Source organism: Amphibalanus amphitrite, unplaced genomic scaffold (genome assembly GCF_019059575.1).
Source record: "Amphibalanus amphitrite isolate SeventyFive unplaced genomic scaffold, NRLGWU_Aamphi_draft 000428F_arrow, whole genome shotgun sequence".
NCBI lineage: Eukaryota > Metazoa > Arthropoda > Thecostraca > Balanomorpha > Balanidae > Amphibalanus > Amphibalanus amphitrite.
The window spans coordinates 115426-141665 of NW_024881922.1; the positions used below are offsets into that span (position 1 = coordinate 115426).

Sequence of the window (26240 nt, forward strand, 5' to 3'; positions counted from 1 at the left end):
ACCCCCGAGACCGGGCATCAAACTTGTCAAACTGTCGCAGTCAAATTGCCGCCGAGTTGCTGACAGGCCCGGCGCTGATGGATGACGTCGTATCACTAATAAGCTCGCTCGCTCCGCGTCTCCACAGGTCCGCGTTTCACTGAAAACGGCCCGCGGTGGAACGTGGGAGACGGACACCGGATATGTGAAAAGTTGAAAATAGAGATGGATATGACCGCGAAATCATTACAGGCTCTCTCAATGAAAAAATTGCAACTCATGCGACGTTTGTGTGCGTGCTGGAGCATGAGAGTACAGTTATGCAGATACATACTTAGGGGAGAGTGGGGAAAGATGCCCAGGGTTTTACTATGTGATATATTATTCGAAAATGACGATCGGAAAGCAAAAACTTGAAGAGTCAACGGAAGCCATCATTTTTCTCCAAAAATATCACACTTTCGTGCCTGAAATATGGTAACTTTGTTTGCTATTAAGCATTTTCCTGAAGAAGTCAAAGGGGGCATCTTCCCCCACAGGGTGGGAAAGACGCCCCCTGGCGTTGGGGAAGATGCCCCCTGCACTATAAGTGACATAAATGGGCACGGGAATCGCCTGAACGAATCAGTATTCCCTTCGAGCCTGCAACTTTAGACACCAAACGTCATCGTAAGGGCCCTCAAAAGTGGTCGTAAGGTGCTTCAGAGGTCATCGTTAGGGTCATCATAGTCCAGCGCGGCCAAACAAGCTTCCGTGGTGGCGTTCGGAGACCACTGTGGGGCCCTTATAGGTCTTCATAATGCTTGAGGGCCCTCGAGCCCATCGTGGGGATCTCAGATGCCAGCGCGGCCCGTGGAGCCAACGTGGGAGCCCTCAAAGGATATCGTGAGGGGCCCTGGAGCCAATAATGGGGCCCACCGAGGCCGTCGTGAGGGCTCTTAGAGTCAGATGCCGCCCAAAAAGTCGCTGTGTGGGCCGAGAGACCGGCATGGGGAGCACCCGACCGTACTGGACTCTCAATAGTCCCAGACCGGCTTTTGTCTCTCATCACAAGCATGTAATAAATGATTTGACGGGCTGCTTGAAGGACAGCCTATGGATTTAGGGGGGCGTCTTTCCCCATCAGGAGTCGGACAGGGGGCATCTTACCCCAAGGTACCGAACTAACATTAAATCAGTACAATATGTTAGCCATAAAACTACACCCTGAAACAAACTGTTTGGGACACAGTACACGCATGTTTGTATCACGACTATATCAAGGGACGCAAAAATTATCTACCTTCTTTGATATTTACAATGTTTTGACACCAAAATATTTTTCGAAAGCAGCAAATAAAAAACATGCATTCACCAGCCAGCCGTTGCCCAACTGAGCTTCGCAATTTTTTTGTGCAGTTAACAAGGCAGGCTTCCGCTTTACGTTAAGAACATTAATTTCCGGGTTCAATTCTTTGTTTCGCCGCTAGAGGGGGTGGGGCGTCTTTCCCACCCTGGGCATCTTACCCCACTCTCCCCTACATTGACATAGAAGAAAATATAAAAAGCGAATGTGATAAAAAATTGTGTCGATGTCGATTGAATAAAAATTCATTTATTATGAGTGAATTATACTATTGCATGACATGTCATACAAAGTGAAAGGTAGTGCCATTTCTGGCGGTGACTGCACTTACCGCCCTGTCTCCCAGATCCTGGATATTGCAGGGCAGCTTGGCGGTCTGACCGGCAGTCGCCGTCACGTTCGCTGACCCGCCGTAGGTCAGCTGAGGCAGTCGTATCACCGGTCCGGCCAGGCTCGCTGCAAACACACGAAAATAGGCGCGGTAAGCTCAGAGATGCAGACGAAACAAAGTACCGACGTACGAAAAGATTGAATTTAGAAACTTGTCAGGAAAACTGACAAAGCACATTGTAATGAGCTCCGTCAGTGCACGTGTTTTACAAATTGGACATACTTGCAAAGCTGTAGCCTCATTTGAACAAATCGCTAGACACTTTCACTTTGTCTGGCCTTCCCCGCCCACTTTTCTATTAACTGCCCATCGACACATCCCATCCAATATCCAGTATCGGCCCGGCCGGTGTCCCTTATGCATGGACCGATGGAATCGGCGGCGGGCCGAATTTCCGGCGCGCCTCCGTCCAACACTCGGAACGAAACCTAGCGGCACCGCCGCGGGGCGACAGCCAATTCTGTGTCGACTCCATAAGCTGCTGAAATTCCTGCGAATCTCCGCCGAGAAATATCGCTGTCATCCCGCTGGTCGGCCGCGGACGCCCCTCGGGTGCCCCGGCTGGCCGCGGGTCAAAGGTCAGCTGACCTGTCGGCGAAATTCGCCCTGCCGTGCGCCGCCGGACCGACACCGGCATACGTCATGTCAAGTCACCGAACGTACGCACGGAAGCGCTGGGCTGAAAGCCCCCTGTTGGAGGATTCGCTGCCGGTGACACGGTGGCAGCGTCTGGTCAGACGAGCGGACATGCCACTGACCACGGGGTCGTGGAGTACTGTCGTCTCTGACTGACCGAGTCGCCGTCAGAACGCCCCACAACCGCGCAGTGATCCGGCCGAGGCGACGTCTGAGGCCGTCTGGGGCCGCACCCAAACCCAGTCAGATCGGACGACGGCAAACAAAGCGGCTGATTTGACCAGCGCCGGCCGCGGCCCAGCAGGCCATAGCTCTCAAACAGATGGAACAGCTGAGGCTGACAGACTTTGGCCTCAAAGCTGATTGGTCGAGCTGTTCAGCGGATTAGCTCATCGGTCTTATTTGTCTCTGTCTGAGGTAAAGTGAGTCCATGGCCGCATGAGCGACCCCGGCAGAGTGTTGGGAGCACTACTCTGATCCATGCAGATTTAAGTTTTGGCAACGATATTTCCATATATTATATTTAGATTATTTTAGATTATATTTAGGTTATTGGCAACGCTCATTTATCTAAATAAACGATATTTAGAAGCCAAATATATTAAACAGTAGGCTCCAAATGTATGTAGTATTTAATTAGTATCTCTAAAGTCTGTACACTACGCTTTGAAGTGTGTGCATTTGATTCAGCTTGATAGTGCCCTGATTTGAGTAGTCTCAAAAGCATGAGAAACTTCGTTGTCGTAGCTAAGAAATATTTCAGTACATTTGAAACACTTTCACTTTGTAACACTTTGTAACTTTCCGGCAATTTCAGGCCGTCCCACATTCCTTTTCAATACCTTTCAAGCATTGTAAAAAGTTTTTACTTGTCACCTCCTTCGCCGGCTCGCAAGTGTTAAAAAGCAATGGTCTGAGCAGTCCATTTTTAAATACGTGTGTTAGTGAATGACTAGCTGGTTTGGCGCCTCATAAGCAGCCTACGGCACGCAATTCTAGTGGCATGTGCAATGTGGATTATGCAATGAGCATGTCAGAGGAAGCGGTGTACCATGCACACAGTAAGTCCCCTGTTTTATCGTTATGTGCCGTGCCGTGTTTTATCGTCTCATCCACTCGACACGGGGTGTGATGAGTTACGGTAGTATAGTAGTGTGTTTCTGCTGGTTCATGTATGCCACAGTTACAATGTCTCCATGCTTTATTCTGGCACTTTCACAACGCAATTGCTTTTAATAACGGCTATAAAGGTCAGCTCGGCCCACCACCAAAGAGGCTGAAGACATGTCAGCAAACTTACGAGAGGAATGTCATTCGTAAATCCAATGCCGTTGAGCAAAATGGCATACGTGTGCTCGCGCCCGTGGAATTTACTTCTAATTCAGCGTACGCAAGCATCCTATACTCATAACAAACCTAACGTAGCATGCATGCCATTAAATGCACGCCGAGCGGGGCATGGGTTCGTATGCATGCGTGGATATTCATGTTTACTATGTATGAGTCTTTTACCACACTATACATAGTTACTACCAAATACAGTTATTACCTAATATTAAATGTAAAAAACAAACAATAATTTCTTTAATTCAAGTTATCTGTTGATTGGTCGAGCTAGAGAAAGATCATTGATATATGCCTTGCAATGTTTCTTGGAATAACTTTATTACGCAATCCAAAAGTAAGTTGCACCATCTTTATATAAGTTGTGTCTGTCTCCATACAGCACATGGCTTTCATTTTTTCCATGCATTTATTGCATCATGATGTTGATAACTCTTATATCTTCGATATTACTTCAAAAGTAAATATTTGATTGCATTTAGAACCAAAGCAGCAAAAAGCAATAATATCACAAAAATACTACCTAGACAGACAAGCTAAAATGTATACATACACTTTACAGTTTAAATCGCCAATAATGTCAGTATAGTATGGCTTTACGCCCGTAATCTCTGCGTACTGCGTAGACTGGCTTCATCCAGCATTGCATCTACTTAAATCAGTTCAGCCGGCAGCCGCTCCTGGAAGACTTGACTCGTAAAGCGGATCCAGGAACGGGTGGCCCCAGTGAACTCCCGGCTCTCAAAATGATCACTTCTCAAACTCCGCTTCTAGCAGCATGGGCTGTATATTAGGCTATATTCGTATCTAATCCCTATTTGGGATTCTAGCTTGTGCGTCGTTAGTTTCGTCGCTAGCACACGACCGGCAAGATCTTTGTGAAGGATCATGTCATTGGCAGACTGAACGTTGAAGTTTTCAGTCCCACGTGTTCCGGTTCGCCTCAGCCGTCTCCTTTACTACCGTCATATCCCGCACGATTTACCAGTACTCACGACCAGCCCAACTCCGTCAAAACCACTTCGCGTAACTGCGTGCAGACCATCCCACGTCGCTCCTCTCTGCCCATTGCCGCTCTCCGTAGTTTCAGTGAAGTCTGCCGTCGCGCCGGCTGAGAGAGAGGTCCGATTTACAGCAGCCACTGACCGCAGTGACGCCTCCGCTTCTCAGCGGCGGGCGGCGCACTGTCGCAGCGGTCCGGTACAGGGCCGACGATCGACCCGCGACGGCTTCGACGGCCGCGACGACATCCCGTCGGTCCCGTCACGTCCCGACGAGCCGGGGCGGCGCGGCGGCCGAGCTTTCTCTGATGCCGGGCACGATTAGCCGTGACGGAGTGCCCGGGCGCGGGGGACCCGGCGCGGCCCGGCCGGCTAATGCCGCGTATTTTCACCTTAATTTCGTCTGTAACTCAGCTGGCTGTTGGTGTAATGGCCCGCGGAGAGGTGCCGGGCCCCGGTGGAGCGCGGGGCAGGCCGGCCGACCCGGCGCCGGTCGGTGAGTCCGCGCCCGCCGCACGGCGCGCCCAGACGGAAATGGAGCCATAAACGGTGGAAATCGGCCGCTCTGAATCTGATGATGACGACGTGGATGTCCGATTTGATCCCGATGTCCCATGGCGCGCCCATTGGCGGATGACCGCAATCCCGGCCAGGGGCCTTCTGAGGCGATCTCCAAGCCAACTTGGTGGCATTCATGATCTCGGTCGGCCAGTCGAGCTAGGTTCAATATCCTGCGGAGCTCCTGGTGGCAGCCATCGGCGTCCAGACTTCGGCTAGTGAGATGCGATAGGTAAATAAGACACCTGCTCTCACGACATCCGCGGCCGTTCTGAAAACACGTTACGTAATGGAAGTCCAATCCAATACCTGTGTGTATATTTTTATATTTTTCAATCTTTATGAAACAGTGCTCGGGCAGGACGAAGCTAGACTGATTTATCTTTATGTTTTAGGGGATGAAAACAGGACTGGTGAAATCAGTTTTCTCTGAACCAAATTATCTGCACTATTAAAATTGCACCAAATATCTATTTATTCTACCGGATAGTTTGATTAGGTTAGATGACAACAGAAATGGGCTGCAACGGTAAATGAATGTTGCATAGGTCAACAAGTATGCGGGGCCAGGACAATGATATAAAAAAACGTATAAAAAGCGTCATTTATCATCCTACATGTGCTTGACAGAGGCAACTAAGAGGATCCATCTTCGGTATAATGTTGATGCATTTGCGCATTGTGAATGTCTTTGATTAGGTGGGTTTATACACGATTCTTATCTATTTGTTTTAAGAATATCAAAATGTATTAGCAGCTCATACTTTTACCGTCTTCTGTATAGACAATAGACATAATATAAAGACACGCCACATTGCGGCGCTGTATGATGTACCGCACACCAGCACCTCGTCGTCCGAGGCACCATGACGTGTTCGACAGTGCCGTGTGATGGAAAGTCATTATCTACGCAGGAGGTGCACCCCTCCCCCCCCCCCCTCCGGCCACAATCAATCGTCTGATCCGAGCCAGACATTCGCAGAGAGGCCGCGGGTTTCCGGTGGGGAGGGGACGGTGAGAGGGAGGAGGAGGAAGATATAGCAGTAAGCGGTAGTGGTGAGCAAATAGGCCAGGCAACGGAGTTTTTGTTGTGGATTGATGTAGCCATTCTGTGCTAAGAGTTTCATGTAATCCTCCAATTGCAAATCAGTGGATGTCATTCATATTGTGGCAGTTCACGATCGGCATCTCCAGTGGACTGTAGTGAACATTTTCCGCCACCTTTGTGTCGGCCAATCGGAGTCGACGCTCGGAACTGTCAGGAAGTTCCGAGTCATAAAGCAACTGCCGCGCCGGCCGCCCAGCCAAGTTGGCCACTCGAGCTTTGACGACAGCCTATATCACCAGAGCCAATTGCATTGCAATGTTTCGCGAAACTGCTCGTCTCCGGGACTGTCGACGCATTCTGTGTGAGTACTGGGGAGATAACTACGCTGTGTGCTATATAACATATGTACAGTCGTGTACAGGTTGATGGTCCCCTACTCTTTATCCACCGGGTTCCTATGGCTCAGCATTGGCAGCAGCCGCCTGGTACCGGTAGGCTAGGCTGTGCCGCATGACCCGAGAGTGAAGCGGCACAGCCTACCCACACTGTATGACACCGGCTCGGGTCGCCTGGAAGAGCGATTTGACCAGACGCTGCGTTACACCGGCTGGGGGGAGGGGGGAGGAGTAAGGGTCAGGCCTGTCTGTTTGGCTCGGCTCGGTGGATGAGGCGGGCTGGAGTGTGGTGTGGGGCGGGGGTGATGTGGGGAGGGAGTGAGCGGACCTGGGGCTGGGTGTGTGTGGTCACTTGTCGCATAGAACCGATCGTAATCCACCCTCCAAAAATTCGCTTTAGAGATATTCACAAACCCCAGGGGGTTCAAACACCCATCTCCCAAGTGGGGTGCGGAAGGACAGGTAAGGGTCCATACGGTCTCCTCATGAATTGCAGCAAAGAAAGAAAGCAGACCTGTCACCAAATAATTTTTCTGAAAAATGGACTAATCGCATAGCCTCGGACACAGAAATAAACAATTAAACATCCAGCACGCGAAGCGTCTCGAACCGGGCCTCTCACTACCGGTCAGTTTGACAGTCTAGCACTCCTACGCTGAGCTACACCGGATGGTGGCCACGGCCGGGGCAAAGTCTGGCCGGGCGGGCGGCGGGGCCGGGAGGTCGGCAGCAAAGTCAATGAATGTTTTTGTGGTTTTGGGTGCCGGTCGCTCTAGCTTGGTGGAATGATGATGGATCATTGGCAAAACTGTCAACGTTGAATCCCGGTTCGAGCCTCATCGGGGCACCGGCTACTTTTCCAAGTTAGGATCTGCTTTGATTTTAGTGGTTGCGAGCCATTTATACGGTTTTATATCTACATGTCGATTGTCGATTGATTGATTGATTCATTCATTCGTTCGTTTAACCCTCGCATGTGTAGGGGGGGGGGGTCGGATGGACCCCCCCATGGTTTTTCGCGAATAACTCGCGTAAAAAGCGGCCGATCGCGACGAAACTTTCAGTACCCTCGCATTGATCAATTTTACACCTACCCTGAAAATTTCATGACCCTGACCCAAATGACCTTTGACCTGTGACCTCTTTTCCGAGACCATGTTTGGCCGGAATCGCGATTTCGCGTATGTCGGCTCGCACTAGCCGCGTGTTTGCAAGCTTTTCGTGGTTTCAAACGTTCAAACATGTGATATGATGTTACTCCCGTGTGTGTCAAGGTCACCTGAAGGTCAGGTCAGGTCATTGACCTTTGGTGACCTCGGGTGACCTCGGGTCACTTTTTCGAGTTTTACATGTTTCTAGGCTAGTTTTTGGAGCTGAATTCGAATTTAGCAACCATTTGAACATTTACGAAGTAGTTTTGGTGACTTCGTAACATGTTACGAAGCTGTCAGAGGCGGTTGACACGTACTACGAATACCCGTCACGACGCCTACTGGTTGACCTGACCTGACCTGACCCGACCTGGTCTAAATGCTTCAAGACATCATCTGTGATCAAAACTAACACGATATTCGTGATCAGCACCCCGAAAAACCCCTTAGCAGCCACACTTTACGACTTTCTAACAGGTTCCGATTTTCCCGACTTTGGGTCATTGACCTGACCTGGAAGGTCAACCAATGACCTAGGACCTTAAAATTGGGTATCATCGGCTTCCTCTCGTCACGGGCAACACGCTCGTTTTTTCCGCGAAGCTCTAGCTCGATCAGGGGCCAAACGGCAAGGGGGGGGGGTCCAACCGACCCCCCCCCCCCCTACACATTAGAAGCTGGCAAACGCCGCACACATGCGAGGGTTAACCCTCGCCCGCACATGGGGGGGTTGCCACCCCCCCCCCCCCAGGCAGTCTTTCTGCTCGGCACTCAACATTTTTAGAGCTAGAAGGCTGATTTTTCGTATAGCTGCTTGTCTATCCTTTCTTGATGTCCACTGAAAATTTCAAGTTTCTGTGATTTTTGGTTTCGGAGATATGACCTTGTTTTTCAGGTCATGTCATGACCCAAATGGCCAATTCTCAACATCTTGCGTTTGCCATGGGCCTTGTGAGCTTTTGACACCCTGATTTCGGCCTTTTTTGCCAGTCTTACCTCCCACCTATCATGGAACATGTTGTTCGACGATGTACAGGGGTCAAGGTCAGGGTCAAGGTCAACCTAGGTCATCTAAGATAATTGCGTTTTAGGCAAGCTGAATTTACTTTTTTTGAAGTTTTTTGACTGCATTTTTGGTAAAAGCTTCTCAGATCATGATTTCATGTGATATGGACCCAAAACCAATCGGTGCACACATCAGTATACACACAGACACACACAGACATACAAACACATATAATTGTCCTTGACCTAACTTGACCTGAAATGACCTCAGCAGCAAAATTCTGGTCGGATAGTGTGACAAAGAGGTTCTAGCTGGCTTGGCACCAGAAAACAGCATCGTCATCGGTATTTGATAAGCAGCGCACTTGATATCCAACGGTGACCAAAAACAGCAACATTTTTTTAGTTTGACCTGACCTGGAAGGTCAATGACTGACCTGAGAAGATAAAACTGGGTATCATTGGATTCGTCTCTTCCCAAAGAATCTTTTTGGTCCTTACTGCTAAGCTCTATATCCAACAGGAACGAAATGGCGCGGGGGGGGGGGGTGGCAACCACCCCCCCCCCCATGTGCGTTCTAGGATGGGAAAATGGCATGTGCGGGCGAGGGTTAATACATGTCGACATTTAGCATACGAATTGACATCCAGGATCAATCCGATTAATCTACCATTTTCATAAGCGTATTGCCTAAATATAATGCATACATGTGGCACAAGACCTAGGTATGGTTGCCTCGATACCGTGCCAAATCACGTTTTGCACAATGCACAAGTAGATTAAATTCGCTGAGTCTTCCGTGCATTGTGCTTAGCAAAAACAGGAATGCCATTGTTAACCCTCGCCGGACCTATTGGTTTTCTACATACGCGCCGGCCGAGGGGGAGGGGGGGGGCGGGTACGACCCCCCCCTCGCCGTTTCGCCCCTGGTGGAGCTAGCGCGTCGCGGAAAAAACGAGCGTGTGCGCCGTTACGAGACGCAGAGATTGGTACCCGATTTTAAGGTCCTAGGTCAACCGGTGACCTCTGAGGTCAGGTCAAGTGCCCCAGGGTACGGTTCAGTTGTTGGTGAATAACTTCGCAAAAAACGGCCGCAGAGCCGCGATTTTGGCAGCATCGTGTTCGCCTTGCTCAGGCGCGTCGAATGATATACTTTTTGTTCGGGTCAGGTCAACTTAGGGTGTTGACCTCAGGTCAAGGTCAGGTCAGCACCCCCAGGTCACGAAGTTGGTCGAAAGAGGTCATGTCGCATATCATTCGATTCGGCAGGTCTTCCTGAGTCCATTGGTGGCTTTCCCGACTCGCTAGCTCAATTTGATCGGGAGTTATTGACGAAAAACTAATATGACCTTGATGACGTCATAAATGACGTCACGGAAGGTCAACATTGCAAAAGTGACGCATCTAACCTTGCAAGGAGTGCATCAAATCACGATTCTGTGTGCTTGAGATAGTTGGAGATCGCTCCCGGCGCCAGAATAGCAGTTTGAATTTTTCCCTTATAATGGTGAGGTCACGAAAATGACCTGACCTCATATGACCTTTAGGAAAAATCCGAGATATACAAGTTGTGAGACTCATAATGGATAGGTACTAGATCCTGCAAGTTTCATTTCCCTGTGACATCTCCTCTGGCAGTGAGGGCGTTGCGAAGTTGCGACATCTGAAGACCGTGCAGAGGTTCACTTATGACGTCATAGGTCAGTGACCTGACCTGACCCAAAAATGCGGTTGTGGTGTCAAAAGATGCGGCTTGGATCAAAGGTCAGGTATGCCATGTTTCAGCTCTCTATCGCCAGCGTGTTCGGAGCTATCGCGAAAAAACCCTATGGGGGGGGGGCGGCACCCCCCCCCCCCTCGGCCGGCGAGGGTTAACCCTCGCCCGTATAGGGGGGGGGGGGTCGAACGGACCCCCCCCCATGGTTTTTCGCGAATAACTCGCGTAAAAAGCGGCCGATCGCAACGAAACTTTCAGTACCCTCGCGTTGATCAATTTTACACCCACCCTGAAAATTTCATGACCCTGACCCCAATGACCTTTGACCTGTGACCTACTTTTCGAGACCATGTTTGGCCGGAATCGCGATTCGGCGTATGTCGGCTCGCATTAGCCGCGCGTTTGCAGTCTTTTCGTGGTTTCAAGCGTTCAAACATGTGATATGATGTTGCCCCCATGCATTAGGGTGGGTGTCAAGGTCATCTGAAGGTCAGGTCAGGTCACTGACCTTTGGTGACCTCGGTTCACTTTTTCGAGTTTTACATGTTTCTAGGCCAGTTTTTTTAGCTGAATTCGAATTTAGTAACCATATGAACGTTTACGAAGTAGTTTTGGTACCTTCGTAACATGTTACGAAGCTGTCAGAGGCGGTTGACACCTACTAGGAATACCCGGCAGGACCCCTACTGGTTGACCTGACCTGACCTGACCCGACCTGGACTAAATGCATAAAGACATCATCTGTGATCAAAACTAACATGATATTCGTGATCGGCACCCCGAAAACCCCCATAGCAGCCACACTTTACAACGTTTTAACAGGTCCCGATTTTCCCGACTTTTGGGTCATTGACCTGACCTGCAAGGTCAACCAATGACCTAGGACCTTAAAATTAGGTATCATCGGCTTCCTCTCGTGAGAGGCAACACGCTCGTTTTTTCCGCGAAGCTCTAGCTCGATCAGGGGCGAAACGGCAAGGGGGGGGGGTCCAACGGACCCCCCCCCCCCCTTATACGTTCGCGGCTGGAAAAAACACCAATACGGGCGAGGGTTAAAGGGACCCTCCCACCTTAACATTAGATTTGAGTTGAGATAGCCAAAATGGGGTCCCTGGCTCACAATTACCGGTTTCGGCACTCACAACATCGAGAAATGCCTTAAATCGGAAATATTGAATTTCAAAATTGCAGCATTTTGATTCAGAGGGGCTAATGCATAGGAATACCCCTCTGAATGTGTGACGTCAGCGCAGATATCTAACGATTTTTAAATGTTTGACTTAAACGTTTTGTAGCACGCGGTGGTATATGCTGCTTTGCGCGCAACAAGTGCCGCACTTTCAGCTGCCAAACTATTGCTTCCAAATAAAGTCGCTAGGAACAGCGGAGATCCCAAAAAGTAAACAAAAGTAAAAGTCTAATATCTTGAAAACCGGTGAATATTTTTCGGTGAAATTTGATAGATATTCGTTTTCGCTCTTTCTGAACCGAGCGACATCACTTTCATGCCAATTCATAAACTTTTTTGAAGGTGGGAGGGTCCCTTTAAGCGACGCAAAATGTGCAATGCAGCAAGTGACCACACACACCCGCCCAGCCCCCATGGTCCACCAACACGCCCCACACCACTCGCCAGCCCACGCCAACCACCGAGACGAGCCCCTCCCCCCGCGCTGGTCTGACGCGACAGCTGGTCTACAAAGCGCTCCACCCGGCGACCCGAGCCGATGTCAAACGGCGTGGGTAGACTGTGCCGCTTCACTCTCGGGTCATGCGGCACAGCCTACCGGTACCAGGCGGCTGCTGCCAATGCTGAGCCATGGGAACCCGGTGGATAAAGAGTGGGGGACCATCAACCTGTACACGACTGTACACCCGGTAATGTTCTTGTCATTCAGCAAATTGTAATGGCTGCAAACCATGACCGTTATAATGCGCTGTACGTTTTATCCGAATCTTGAACTGTATCTGCATAGTTCCATACCTTCCTATGCATGATCTCTCTCTCTCTCTCTCTCTCTCTCTCTCTCTCTCTCTCTCTCTCTCTCTCTCTCTCTCTCTCTCTCTCTCTCTCTCTCTCTCTCTCTCTCTCTCTCTCCCCTTTCTCCCTCTCTCTCGATCCCTCTCTCGATCCCTCTCTCTCCCTCTCTCTCCCTCTCTCTCTCTCTCTCTCTCTCTCTCTCTCTCTCTCTCTCTCTCTCTCTCTCTCTCTCTCTCTCTCTCTCTCTCTCTCTCTCTCTCTCTCTCTCTCTTTAGATGAAACCGTTTTGATTCTTGCAATGTATGCTCATTCGACTTGATATTTCCAACAATTAACTTATAAGTCACTAAAATGTTTAGGCTGTCTTTTTCTTCAGCAACGAAATGATTGCAATCACAAGGCTTCATACCACCGCGCCTGAAACCCATGGCACCAGCTGAGCGGCATTACTGAGAAGTTCTCGGTCAGCCAGAACGGCGGCGGGGACGCGGTCCATTGGCCCATTCAGAGGGCCGGCCCGTCTGCGGCCGGGCGTTAGCGTCTCCCGGAGATGAGGCTCTCAGAGCCGCCGTCGCCGTCGACGACCGGCAGGCCGTCGCTGCCGATGCCGCCACGGAGACGCAGCTGGGACGGCGGAAAATGAGCCGAAGCCAATCGCCGGACCCCGCCGCGCGTCCAGCCAGACGTGAACGCAAACGAACGACTCTGTCTGTCCCGGTCGGCGCCCGCTCCGCGACTGTTTGTCTGATCATCACGGCGGCTGTTGCAGTGCCTTGCTGCTGCCCGTGCAGCGTGTTTCATCAATAGAAGTTGTCGGGAACTCACAAGGAGCTCACAGAGAAATAGAGCGATCAGATACAGAGACAGATACGTCAACGGATCGGGAAGATGGGAGCCCCGACGACAGTGGCGAGCCACGGGGCCAGCCCATGGCGCCTGTCCGCCGCTCGCATGTAACCTACCGTCACCACGCTATAACGAGCACGACCTTTGGCTCCCGGGGACCCGGGGGAGGGAAAGGGAGGGGAGGGGTCGCCTGGAGCGCCCTGTGCCAGCCGTGTGACAGGTGGTGACGGTCCGACATTGACAGCTTGTCCCGGGGTCGCCCTCAGCCCGCTGCCGGCCGCGCCGGAGCCATTCCGCGAGGGCTGGATGGGGAATCGCAAATGGAACTCGGTCCGGTCACGGAGTCAGTTTCCGAGAAGTCAACATAGCTGGAACGGTTATGGTGCTGAAACTGTTAGCCACTGCACTGGGATGTTATCTCGAGCGGAAATTATATAATTAATGGTGATTGTATTGGAATTCTGCAGCCTGATCATTTCAATATTTTTTAGATGTTTTTACATCACGCATTGTTACTCAAAAGGTACTAACAGCATTGTAGGCACCTGAAGTGAAACCAACAAAACACAAACATTCTCCTCTGCCACTCCAAGCCATACCCGCGCCCTAGCCGCACCTCTTTGAAATATTTTAGGAATAAAAATCAGCCGGAGAGGCTAGACCACCTGCTACATCTTGTGATACGCACAAACTAAACGGATGGCCCAATTCGTTGCGATAGCAGCTCGCTATTCATTTCGGCACCGTGCTATCGGGCGGTTGTCTGCGGGCGGTGGCTGGGGCGGACAAATCCGGCCGGCCGGTCGGTGCCCATAGCTGACGGACGGGCCATCAATCTTCAGCGCCATTAGCCGGCCGCCTATCTGGAATGAAGGAGCGTCGCCCGGACGGCGGAGCTCTCGATAACTCAGCCGGCGCGTCTCGGTGCGCCGCGATAGGCGCGTCTCGGTGCGCCGCGATAGGCGCGTCTCGGTGCCGCCATCGGTCAGCCGCGCCGGCCCAGCGGCATCGAGAGCCTCCTTGAGCCGACACAGGGTCGGCAGAGTCAAATCGCGTCCCGCTGACAAAGGTCGCCACTCGACGGCGGCTGCTGACGGGCTGAGCCGCCGCGGGCCACCGCTCTGCAAGGCAAATGACTGGCACGCTACCGACTGGCTCGGTAAATGAGTTCGACTAAGGCTTCCTACTGCAAAATGTGTGCATGGGTAATGACACAAATTTAGACATCGTGATTCGATGGTGTAGATTAGAGTCGTTAACATATTCCTATGGAATCTGAATGAGGCAGGTGCGGTCATTCGCCAGTGGTCATGCTTCTCTAACAGGCATTTTATAACGAGTTCACCTTCAAACCTCAAAGAACTACATCCTGACTGATGGTGACATTTTATCGTGCGTTTAAATGCAGCAATAATTAAGTGAAGTCTACAAAATAGATGAGCGGAGCAAACACAAATAGCCGCTATGCAAACCATTATACCTGAACAAGAAACCAAAGGCGTCATTCAGTGGAAACAAAGCGTGCCATATCTCTGAAGAGTTGAGGAGCACGCAGGCCTCCTTGCAAAACACTACGTTTTTGTTTCCTACATCACATGTACGCATGTTTACCATCACGGTCAACTTTTGACATATTAGCTCCATTTTTGCCGAGCCGTACATCCAACATAGCTGGTATAGTCCCTTCGGTTCACCTCTACCCTTTGCTCATTAAGTGGCGTTTCGAGTTCGATCGCTGAGCGGTGGTTAGATCGGTGCGTCAGCACCTCCGTCGCTGCCGCCGGCCAATGCTACCCATCGTGTCGTGTCAGCTCCACTTCAGTCGCTGTCGACAGCGAGCGGCCGTCGACGGCGAACCGCTCTGCTAGCTGAGAGCAGCCTAGACGCATCCCCGTGCAGGAGCGGAATATCAATAATTTAGCGCCGACCTTTGGAGATACAGCTCGCAGAGGATTGCCGTATAGCTCAGCGACTCGTGAACAGCCGAGTATTTAGTCTGATGTTTGCTTGACGCTGTGTCTTTTGTAGCGTTACTTGTATTCAGTCAGCCGAACTAAACAAAGCATCTATATATTCCATATCGGCATAGTGATTAATGAATATCTATCTGATCGACGTAATTTTTACAGGGAATTCGAAAGAATACCAACTGATGGTTCATATTTTGTTACGAGTGGCGGCAGTCCAGCTGTGAGAAAGAATGGACGTGTTTTTGTTTGATGGATAAAGCAGCCGTCTAGATAAAACCTGGATAAAACATCCAGAATGTGATAAAAGCTTACCTAGTCTTACGTAATGTAAAGAAATTGCTGCACAGATGCGTGAATATTCTTATATGAAATCAAAATAAATAATGACCAAAAAGAGGAATAATGATGGAACCTGACTCGTTCAAAGGTAGAGGATGTATCCACTGGTGTCAGCGCGTGACAGCAATCCGCAGGAAGGGGAATACTCGGGGGCCGAACCAAACATCATTATGCGGGATAACACGGCAATGATTGCGAGTTGCTGTTGTCAGTTCCTGGCTTGTAAACGAAGCACTGATAGCTGTCCTGATCCATTACAATATAATTTTCCAGAACTAGTTCTTACTTCAGGGCTTAGATGATTGCTAAAATGCCAGCAAGCAAACGATGCCCTCTGTGTGGCGTGATATCATCCAGCAACGGTGTATGCAGCCCTCAAAGCCACGCCACTCAGCAGTCAGCACCCACCATTAAATGCAACGAAATTTCCATAGCTAAGAGAATAACGACTGCTTTTCGTCTGTACACAGAACACGCATTCCATCTGACGAGGTCGATGCAATTAACTGACGACCCGCTACGCCGTGCATGGGAACGAGCCTTCTAATCGACCTCTCGCCATCAGCGTCTGACCGTGTCGGCCGCTGGAGGTCAGCCTCAGCATCTTCCGGCGGCTGACCTGACCTGTGACCTCGGTAAGGTCACGGGTCACTGATCAGAGCGGGTGAGCTCGTCGATACTATCCGAGTGTCGGTGACACGGCGGCGGCGCTGCTCATCTGCCCTGTCGTCCGCACTAAGGTCGATGGTAGTGACCCTTTGATGTGTCGATTGAACACTGAGCAGGCGAAATTGTTAGACGATACTTGGGTGGCATAAACTGTCAGCTAAGAGACACATGGGCACTGTAGGAACTGGGCGATTGAAATGGGCTTCAACTTATCATTTTTAGTGTCGACATACGACGACTGGTGGTCAAAGTTTGGCATCGTTTGGATGACCGGAAAGTGATAAGATAGCATATACTGCTACATCACGCCACAGTTGACCGGATATCATAAGCTTAAAGTTTAGACAAATACTCGTGTGGCACATAGACGACCTAGGGATGTAGGATGACCCGTGATTTGTTCTGACATCTGACCCGTATTGCAAGAAACAATTGTCCGCAGTGCTGTCCTGTCGGTACGTTGATTTGGCGGCGCTGTATTACGCTGTGCTGGGGTGGCACACTATAGGACACCAAGACGAGTGCTGAATGATATGTCTGTTTTATATGGAGCAGTGTCTTCCTAGTGTGATGAAAACAGTACTATAGCGAACGTGATAAAACAGCATACTCGTGAAATGCTTTGCGTGACTGACTTACGAACGCCTGACAAAAGCAGTGCGTCTTGCTGACTTATTTTTGCGCACGCTGCACAACAGAACAGGTAGAGCATACAAAATGTTAGGTTAAACCACTAAAAAAGACAGATTCACCCTATACTGTTACAAATTTAATGAGGCGCCTCCATTCACCGCTGCTTGCGATGCGCGTAACGGTGGGATTATACTGTAAACCGGCCGTGTCAACAGTGCTAGGATCTCAGCGAAAGAAAGAAAAAACATCCTGCCACTTGGCGAAAGGACTATCTGGACCTTTCTGCAGGTTTCAGTGTCAACTGGTGGTGACAGCTACACTTTGTCAGACGGAAAGTATCCAACGAGCCCACGGAAGCGCCTCAAAGGAAAAACACACGGAGACACGGAGCGGATGACGACCCGTGCTGACGGGCGAAATGGGGCCAAGTGCAGAAGACACATGAGTCCCGTTTGACGCTTTTTAGAGTGGGCTGGATGGTGGACATGTGAGAGAAGGGATGGTGACCAAAGACTAACTGACTGGCAGCTCAGGCAACTCCGCAGAGAGGGTTAGCAAGTTCGCAAATCGCCAGCTGATACCAAATTCGAGACTTTTCATAACGTTTCTCTCTTGTAGTGAATATTTAGACAAAAGTTTGATGCTGAATTTATTTGCACAATGACGTCTTTTTCATTTTTTCATGACAGTTTCTTATTTATTCTTACATTACAGAATGCTGTAATGCAGGTTACGGTCGAGTAATAGGATGAGGGTCACGATATCATGTAACCGAGCGACCGCTCACGCATTGCAGCCTATGGAGCCTTTTATGAATAGATAGACTTTCACATAATAAAATGTTTATTGATGTTTGCAGGAAATGCGAAAGACTATGTGCTAGCTTTCCCAGTTTTTTATTATTATTATTTATTTATCCGTTAACATGCTCAGGCGCATCTATTAGTTTGTGCTGTCATACGTGTGTCGTGACGTAAGTCATTATTGCTCTCTTTATCCGTTTTTCACACAACTTCCTACAGTGTGCACACTCTCAACATTCAGGTAGCGCAAGCATCCCCATCCGTAACACTCCACACATCAAACAGCAGATCAAATATCACACAAAGACATTCTGTCGTCACAAATTCATTAATTTGCGGCAAGGAATGCTCGGAAAGCCGTGTTGATGTTTAAATTCACATCACAGTCCACGCTCGGGCGGTGACATTAATCCCGTATTGCCGCCACCTTTTGATAATTGATAGCTCTTGACATCACTAGCCCGGCATAAAGAGCTTCCGCGAATCCGTTCCCAGCCAGCGCTGTTGGTCGCTGCGTGTTGCGGTGGCCGCAGAATTAATATCTCACTGTCAGCCCCGGTATACAGCTGTGCCGGCTGACGGTCCCGTGTCGTGTCCAGAAAATCCCGCCGGCCGGCCGCCGGCACGAGCTCGGACGTTGGTCTGACTGACTGACCGACGGACAGTTCCGTGTCGTGTCCTCGGGCAGGAAAAGCCCACTGGCCCGTGGTCAGACGTCTGACGGTTTTGGTTTACGTTCCGGCTCTGCAGGCAGCGACCCTATGTTGTCTGGACGGTTTAAAGGCGCCCCGAGACAAATAAATGAGGCCTATGTGGGATTAGAGTGCATACTTTTTGCAAATTGTACACATGCAGTGCATGCAACCATCGGGTAACGGACTGATGTAGCCTGAGACGGAGCAATTTTACTTCAAATCCGTTACATCTCGTGTGTTTATATTTGTGTGATGTGCTTGCACATATTTGCAAAAGCAATGCGGAAGTTGAAAATGCGTATTACATAACTTATTTCATGAAAATAATCAAACCCCTTTCAATGTTTATTTAGCCGGTTATACTCATGTGCAACTCCAAACACAGCTTTAAAAGCATGTTTCATTTCTAGTGACTGATTACTTGTATTGCCGACACACATTGATCAATCAAACAATTGAATAGATACCTACATTTTCTTTTGTTTTGGGCATCAATATTTCGTCAAAAATTACGCATAAAGGTCTAATAACGGTATCCCACACATTGATGCATACATATAGCATGTAGTGTCGTAAGCCGTGCCATGCTGTTCTCATATGCACACCAGCATTGGACTCTGCATGGTCGGGACAGCTCTATAACGGCACAATGGACTTCACTCTCGGCTGTGGAGCCAGGAGCACCATCCCGTTGCACTGGAGCCGCCCTCGGCCATCCCATCGGACCGCGACGACCTTATTCAGATCGCTTGGCCCGCGCTGAACTCAGACAGAGCAGACGAGGCGAATCTTCGTTTGGAACAAATGGAATCGCCAATGAAGCGATTCGAGCCGGCATTACCCGGAAGTGAGCGATCTGACCCGGTGCTCAGCTGGCGAATTGATCACTTCTATGGGCCGGGGTTCTATTGGCAGGATTCCGCCCATAGTGCCTCTCCAAATGAGCGTCCAGATAGGCCGTATCTCCTCTTGAGCTTTAGGAAACAAACTAGCCACTCGACGAGTGTAATTCGACCTTGACACCGCGGAAGTGAGGGCTGTTTTCAGCGATTGTGGGGCAGTGTTGAAAGAGTTGGTCTCTTCAGTTCAAAGTTTCCTTATGTATCGCTTTAGCTATTGTTGGTAAACTGCTTTATAAATACGAAATTGTGAGAGGTTCAGGGTAAGGTGATAAAATTATTACTAGCTGCCCAAGACTCATAAAAAATTAAACCGGCGTTCCTAAACGACTTATTGGCTAGATTACCAGAGAGTCGGCTCTGGGAAACTGATTATGCTTGGGCGATATTTAGATTACCTAGCTGAAATTCAATCACGTTAGGATTTTACTCCAAAACACAGATTCAACTGCATTGTTTGAGCTGCATCTACAGCTACACTGCAGATTGAAAACGAAAACAGAAAGTTAAGCTGCATTATAATTTATACCTTCTATGTTACGCAGCGTTTAACAGCCACCGAATAGTTAATTGTTTTTCACTCGCAGCCTTCGAACCCCTGCATTCGGCCCCGATACGCTGCAGGGTTAGGCGCACTGCGTGTGACTGGCCTGTCCTTCTCTCCGATCGGGTCGGCCGGGCGGCACTAACGCGCCCCTTATCACAGCAGCGCCGACCAGCCATGCAAAGCGACGCCACGCAGCGATCATCGGCTGGCCACGGCTCAGTGGGTCCGACCGGCGCGGCGGGCGGGTGGTGGGATTACCGCAGAGTACCTTCACCAAATCAGCATCCCTGCTGCACCGTGGACGTTACTGTATTGTCACCCTTCCCTCACCATCTTCACCTCTCTCACTATTCTGCGACTAGCACTAAATGTTTGACCCTAATCTTATATCATTGGCTTACTATCCCAACCCTGCTATTGTTAGAAGCCTGCTTCTTCCAGTTCACTTCGCTACTCTACCTACTACCTTCTAGTTTCTACCTCACTAACTTCTAAGAAATCTAACTAAGTGAGTAGTGATCACAGTTGAGTGCATGGCAATCAACCCAATCGCTACTATGGCGGCCTGTCGTGCACCAATAGACCAGACTCCACGTCTCTGAATTTCTGGATTACTGATGATGCATCACCATTCAGACCGTAATTAACATCGCCTTACTCTGTGCGATCCGCTGCGAGAGGCGGTGGATTTTCCGGCAGACAGGGAGCTGTAGCGGCGCTGTGGTACACCGGATCCGAATGTCGCTGGCCCGAGATGCATGGCCGACTAGCGGCGGGCATAGTTGGCGGTGTGTGACCGATCCTTTCCAGTCGCCCTATAGTCCCCGCCGCGCCGGCTCTGATGGGGGAGGGGGTGGGATGGTGGAGCGGGCAGCGGCGGGACCAGGGGTGAGCAATGGGTGGGGTGCTGTGTGCGAGGCACATCCTCACTCGTCTATGCTGATGTGATATGATGCCGAGACATTTGGCGATTATCACCACCCATGGGAATGATGATAGGACTGGATGTGGGCAGAGCTGGAGTACTCAGTGAGTGTAGACTGTAGCAGACCGTAGCACAGCCATGAAGTAAGTTACGATGCAAAACAAAAATGAAAATAACTTTGGAAAAAAACTGCCAACTGTGCCATAATGGATTGCAGACGTGCACTCAATGCAATAATGTAATAACTATCTGGTAACCTTTCAATAGCTAATGTCGACAACGACTTCAAAACTACTGCAAGATACTCTTACGATCATTTGACAGAAACTTTGTAACGAAGCGACACTTATTTTCAACTCTTCTTCAGTGTTGAATTTGTGGCTGTAAAAAATTATCATGGTATTCCAAGAAGCATGACAAGTTTTTGCCGCTTCCAAACAGCAACAAGTTTTCTTCAGCGCTCACTAAAGCTATTCTAGCGACAGGCATCATGTTGCTAAGAGCCCTTATTACTCACTAAGCCTACTCATCAGGCAGCATAAACACGTTACGAGCAGTTCCCAGTAGCGGATGGCGTGTCATCGCACAGATCTCTAAATAAGGACCATGTTTTGTCACGAGCTGCTTTTAGGCAGACAAGCATGCAAGCACTTGCCTAACTTATTCCGTAAATTGGATCGTCATGTAAAGCTGCAATTACCAGTCACACTAACCTTTTTCAAACCTTATCCTATTATAATTTCAGAGTGACATGCCTTATGCTCCAGAAAAGCTGACATTTATAAAAGTTTTTCTAACCATAAAGATATCTAAAGAAGTATGGATGCATAATGCATAGCAAGATTTCCGGAAATAAATCCAGTTGCATTTCGTCTTATAATGAGCTGAGTGCTGTGCTCAAAAGGCATATATCTGGCAACGACACGTAAAGGGCATTGACAATTTCAGTTTGGCTCGTTACCTCATATGCTCAGGGGTAAGGTTAAAGTTGACTGCTGCGGACTTCACTTTCTTTCACGTCGTCAGCAACTATTCTCACACCATCACCAGTAACTCTGCAATCTCATTGGATGCAGCCTTCCACCTTTCGTCAACAAGGCCTCTTTCCACCTCACTCGAGTCAGCTACAATCCTGCAGCTGTCATCGACAGGAACTCTCACCGTCGGCCGACAGCGACTCTCGACATCCCGTCAACAGGGCCTGTTCAGTGTTCTCTCACAATCGATAGCAGCTCTCGGCTTTCCGTCGACAGTAACTCTTGGCTTTCCGTCGACAGCGACTGTCCAGTGTCCAGTGTCCAGTGTCCACAGCCGCCTCCCTCTCGGTGGCTTCGGGAGACTGATGGCACAGTGGGCCCGCCGAGTTCCGATCGGCCGAAAACACCACAGCGGCGCCACGCCGCCCGGGGAACAGGGGCCGACTGGCCATCTCTGTCCACTGATCTGGCTAATGGCCGCAGATCCATCTCACTCGGGCACTCGACGAAACCAGTCATGAGCCTAATGCCGAACGATAAAAACGAGCAGTAATGGCGGTCAGCGCATCAGCGAATTGCACTGGCCACTGGGTCTAAGCTATTATTTCCTAAACGGTCCAGAAACATAGGTACATGCCCATTGCCCACATCGAGTACCCCGTTAGTTTGTTCATGGACAATAGTGACTGCACTGTCATGTACAAGAAGTGCGAGTCGAGTGCGTCATTTTTCAAATACATGTGTGCGGTGTAGTGCATATTTCAGACCGTTGCGTTGTCGAACAGTGCATATTTCAGGCTCGCCATTCTGCCCAGTTCAGTGTGAAGGTCCCCAGGGAGACCCCGACTGAGTGAGTCGGCGCTGACGGAATACGAGCGGGCCGACACCATCAGTCTGTATGGTCGGAATCGATCAAACGGCTCTCTCGAGTGACGGCGGTAGCGGCGGCGGTGATGGCTGTTGCGGCGGCCGTGCCGAGCTGGAGGGGCGGACTTCTGTCACCCCCGCAGCACGCCTCCGTGATTTGAGGCCCGCAGGTCACGGCGGGTGGAAGTGCCTAAGGTATCCCAGGCATACCGTCACCGCACAACGCCGTGCACAACTAAAGGTCATTCGCCAAAGCTTGACAAACGTGGACACTGTTTTTTTTTTTGTATTTTGTGTTTTTGCTGAGGTCGCAGCCATCCTTTCTTGCAAAATGAATGACAAAAATACAATAAGTCTGAGGATGGCACAACCCCATCATAGTGATGCGCCTCTTACACAAATTGTGTTAGGATAAGCGGACAAAAAAAAAAGAACAGCTCCAATGGAATTATTGGAAGGCATGGCATATAAATGGTTTATAGTGTGCTGAGATACTGCAAAGGCCTTCGGAAAATGTGTGTTGCTTGAAACAGAAATGAAAACCTACCAGTTCATTGCATAAAAGTGGCGGTAGTACTTACATATAATGTTAAGCAACACTAAAATGCTTCATATGCGTTTTGCAGCGCTGATCTGAATATCATAGTCAGAAGGTCATGTAATGTTCATTCGTAGTTTCTTACACGAACGCTAAGCCTGCAACTTCTAGCTGGGGGATCCAGAGCGTCGTAAGCCTCGTCGCAGCTGCGACGTGTCGCAAGTTGTGTAGTAAGTCGTTTTTGGAGGGATCAATTGATGAGTAGCGTTACTTAAGAAGTAAAGTCTATCTCAAAGTGCCTGATTTACGACACAACTTACGAATTTGAAATAGCAGTCGTAAGTTGTGTCGCAAGTTGATATGGCCTTGAGGGAGAGGTCACAGGTCACAGGTCATTGGGGTCATGGTCACGAAATTTGCATGGTACGTGGAAAATTGTTGAAACTTGAGATCCTGAAAATTTCGTTGCAATCCGTTGCCGCTAACGCGAGTTATAAAGCAAGAACCAACGGTTCGTCTATGAGGCCTCAATCCGCGCCAGCGAGAGTGTTGAACATGGTGCATAATATGTTATATTCACATTTATTGGGGTATTCATGGATATGAAGTAGCCTAACACCATTCCAGCAACTACTGGCGAATCCAGAAAGGCGGTCTTGGACGTTGCGAGGAGCATCCCCCAAAAGATTCTCCAAATTCTAAAAACGATGTGTCCCAGATGACCCCCATGACCTCGAATTGATCTCTGTGATGACCCCAAGTTGACCTCTGTGACCTGACGTGTCCCAGATGACCTCCAATTGAGCTTTGTGATGACCCCAAGTTGACCTCTGTAACCTGACGTGTCCCAGATGACCTCCGTGACCTCCAATAGAGCTCTGTGATGACCCCAAGTTGACCTCTGTGACCTGACGTGTCCCTTGATGACCCCCATGACCTCCAATAGAGCTCTGTGATGACCCCAAGTTGACCTCTGTTACCTGAAGTGTCCCAGATGACCTCCGTACCTCCAATTGAGCTCTCTGATGACTCCAAGCTGACCTCTGTGACCTGATGTGTCCCAGATGACCTCCAATTGAGCTCTGTGATGACCCCAAGTTGACCTCTGTAGCCTGACGTGTCACAGATGACCTGCGTGATCTCCGATAGAGCTCTGTGGTGGCCCCAAGTTGACCTCTGTGACCTGACGTGTCCCAGATGACCTCCAATTGAGCTCTGTGATGACCCCAAATTGACCTCCGTGACCTGAAGTGTCCCAGATGACCTCTGTAACTTCCAATTGTGACCTCAATCTCCAACTCTACTAACTCTCTGTGACCTCATACTCTCTTAACTCATTTCTTCTAAAGCATCGCTTCTAGATGCCCTATAGCGCCACGAATCTCCTGTGATCGATCCCAAAATTCATGGCAACTCACGTGAGCGTTAGCAACCACAAGTCACCCAGTTGAGACAAAGCTTCAGCATCAGAGAACATGCTTGAACTGGCTGTCTCATAAGCTCGCAAACCAGAAGGGCGAATGTTCCTTTATGCTTGATAGAGTTTTCGACCTTACTGACGCTTACTACGGGATCAGCTGATCGTGTAGCCTTTTAAATTCTCGAGTAAAGCGGGTATTTAAACCTTGTCGCAGCTACGTTCTGTCGTATCCTCCGACAAACCCCTCTTTCCTCAACATCCCTCCTTTTTCGCTACGACACAACTTGCGACGGGACATGTGTCGTAACTTGCGACGTGTCGTAGATGGACTTGCGACGCCCTGAATCCCCCCGGCCATAAGTGCTGAAAAGTGAGCAAGCCATATATTACAACCAACAATCGGATAGCATTGCTATGGCTTGCTCACTTTTCAGCACTTATCCAAAGGCTTTGTCACCTTCAGAGAAAATACGGCAATCCACTAACATTTATAAAACGTGAGAAATCAGCCATGCCGAAGGTCTCTCTCTCTCTCACTCTCTCACTCTCACACACTCTCTCTCTCTCCCTCTCTCTCTCTCTCTCTCTCTCTCTCTCTCTCTCTCTCTCTCTCTCTCTCTCTCTCTCTCTCTCTCTCTCTCTAAAAAAAATATTCAAAATTTGTTTTTTACCTTAAACACGCCATCAAAACAGCGAGCTTCTCTAGACCAAACATGCTAATTAATATGATTTGCGCATCTATTGTTTTTCAGTCATGAGTCTGAGTCATTCAAAATATGGAGCGGAAATAAATACGCTATTGTCAATGGTCATGCTCATCTACTATCTACACGCAAACGGCACAGGCTATGCATCACAAGAAACAACAACAAATAACTTACCTTTATGGAAAAACACATTCAAAGAGATGAGGAGCAGGAGCGCAGAGCTGTTCTGTCGCAGTGAACACCAGGTCATCGTACGGAGCTCTGGCATCGTCAGCGTCTGTCCCACTATCGCATGTCACACCGGATAACACTGACGTCACCGTCACGGCGTCACCGGCTGCGTCCGTCACCTGACGTCGGTGACGCGTCCACCGGTACCGTCTCGCGCGCGCCGCCGCCACCAGTCGAGTGTCGGTGTCGACGGCGACGACCGATGCCAGCGCCTCTGGCGGACCCGGGCAGAAACAGACGACGGAATACAGCAGTAAACGGGCGACGCCGCTGTGGACAAATAGTTCCGTATTTTTTCTCCATAGTCTGTCGGGACGGGCGCCTCGGGGAGCCGCACGAGCCCCGGCAGTTTCAATGGCCGGGGAGTGTCGGCGGCGCCGCCCGCCCCACCGCGGTACCTCACGGCTTTGAAGACAAACAAATAAATATGGTTTGAAAAGTGGCATCGTGCCTTCTTAGCGAGAGCCGGAAATTGGATTTGAGGATTAGCGAAAAGCTGGCTTTAATTGTGTTTATGAAACTATGTTAGTTGAAGAAAGCATCTAGAACAGCTAGTGACAAACAGGGAGATAAATGCATTTATTCATCCACAATCATTAATTCATTACGTTACTTGGATTGA

General features: G+C 49.6%; 1 protein-coding gene across 1 annotated transcript in view; it reads right to left on the reverse strand.

Annotated features, from left to right (window-relative positions):
- Positions 1–25774, reverse strand: part of LOC122391264 (zwei Ig domain protein zig-8-like) — a 33685-nt gene extending 7911 nt beyond the window's left edge. The window contains exons 1-2 of the mRNA XM_043385017.1: positions 25562–25774; positions 1656–1780 (exon numbers count right to left, since the gene is read on the reverse strand). Coding sequence (XP_043240952.1) covers positions 1656–1780; positions 25562–25655 — 219 coding nt within the window. The 5' untranslated portion in view covers positions 25656–25774. The remainder of the gene's footprint in view (positions 1–1655; positions 1781–25561) is intronic.
- Between the last annotated feature and the right edge of the window lie 466 nt (positions 25775–26240).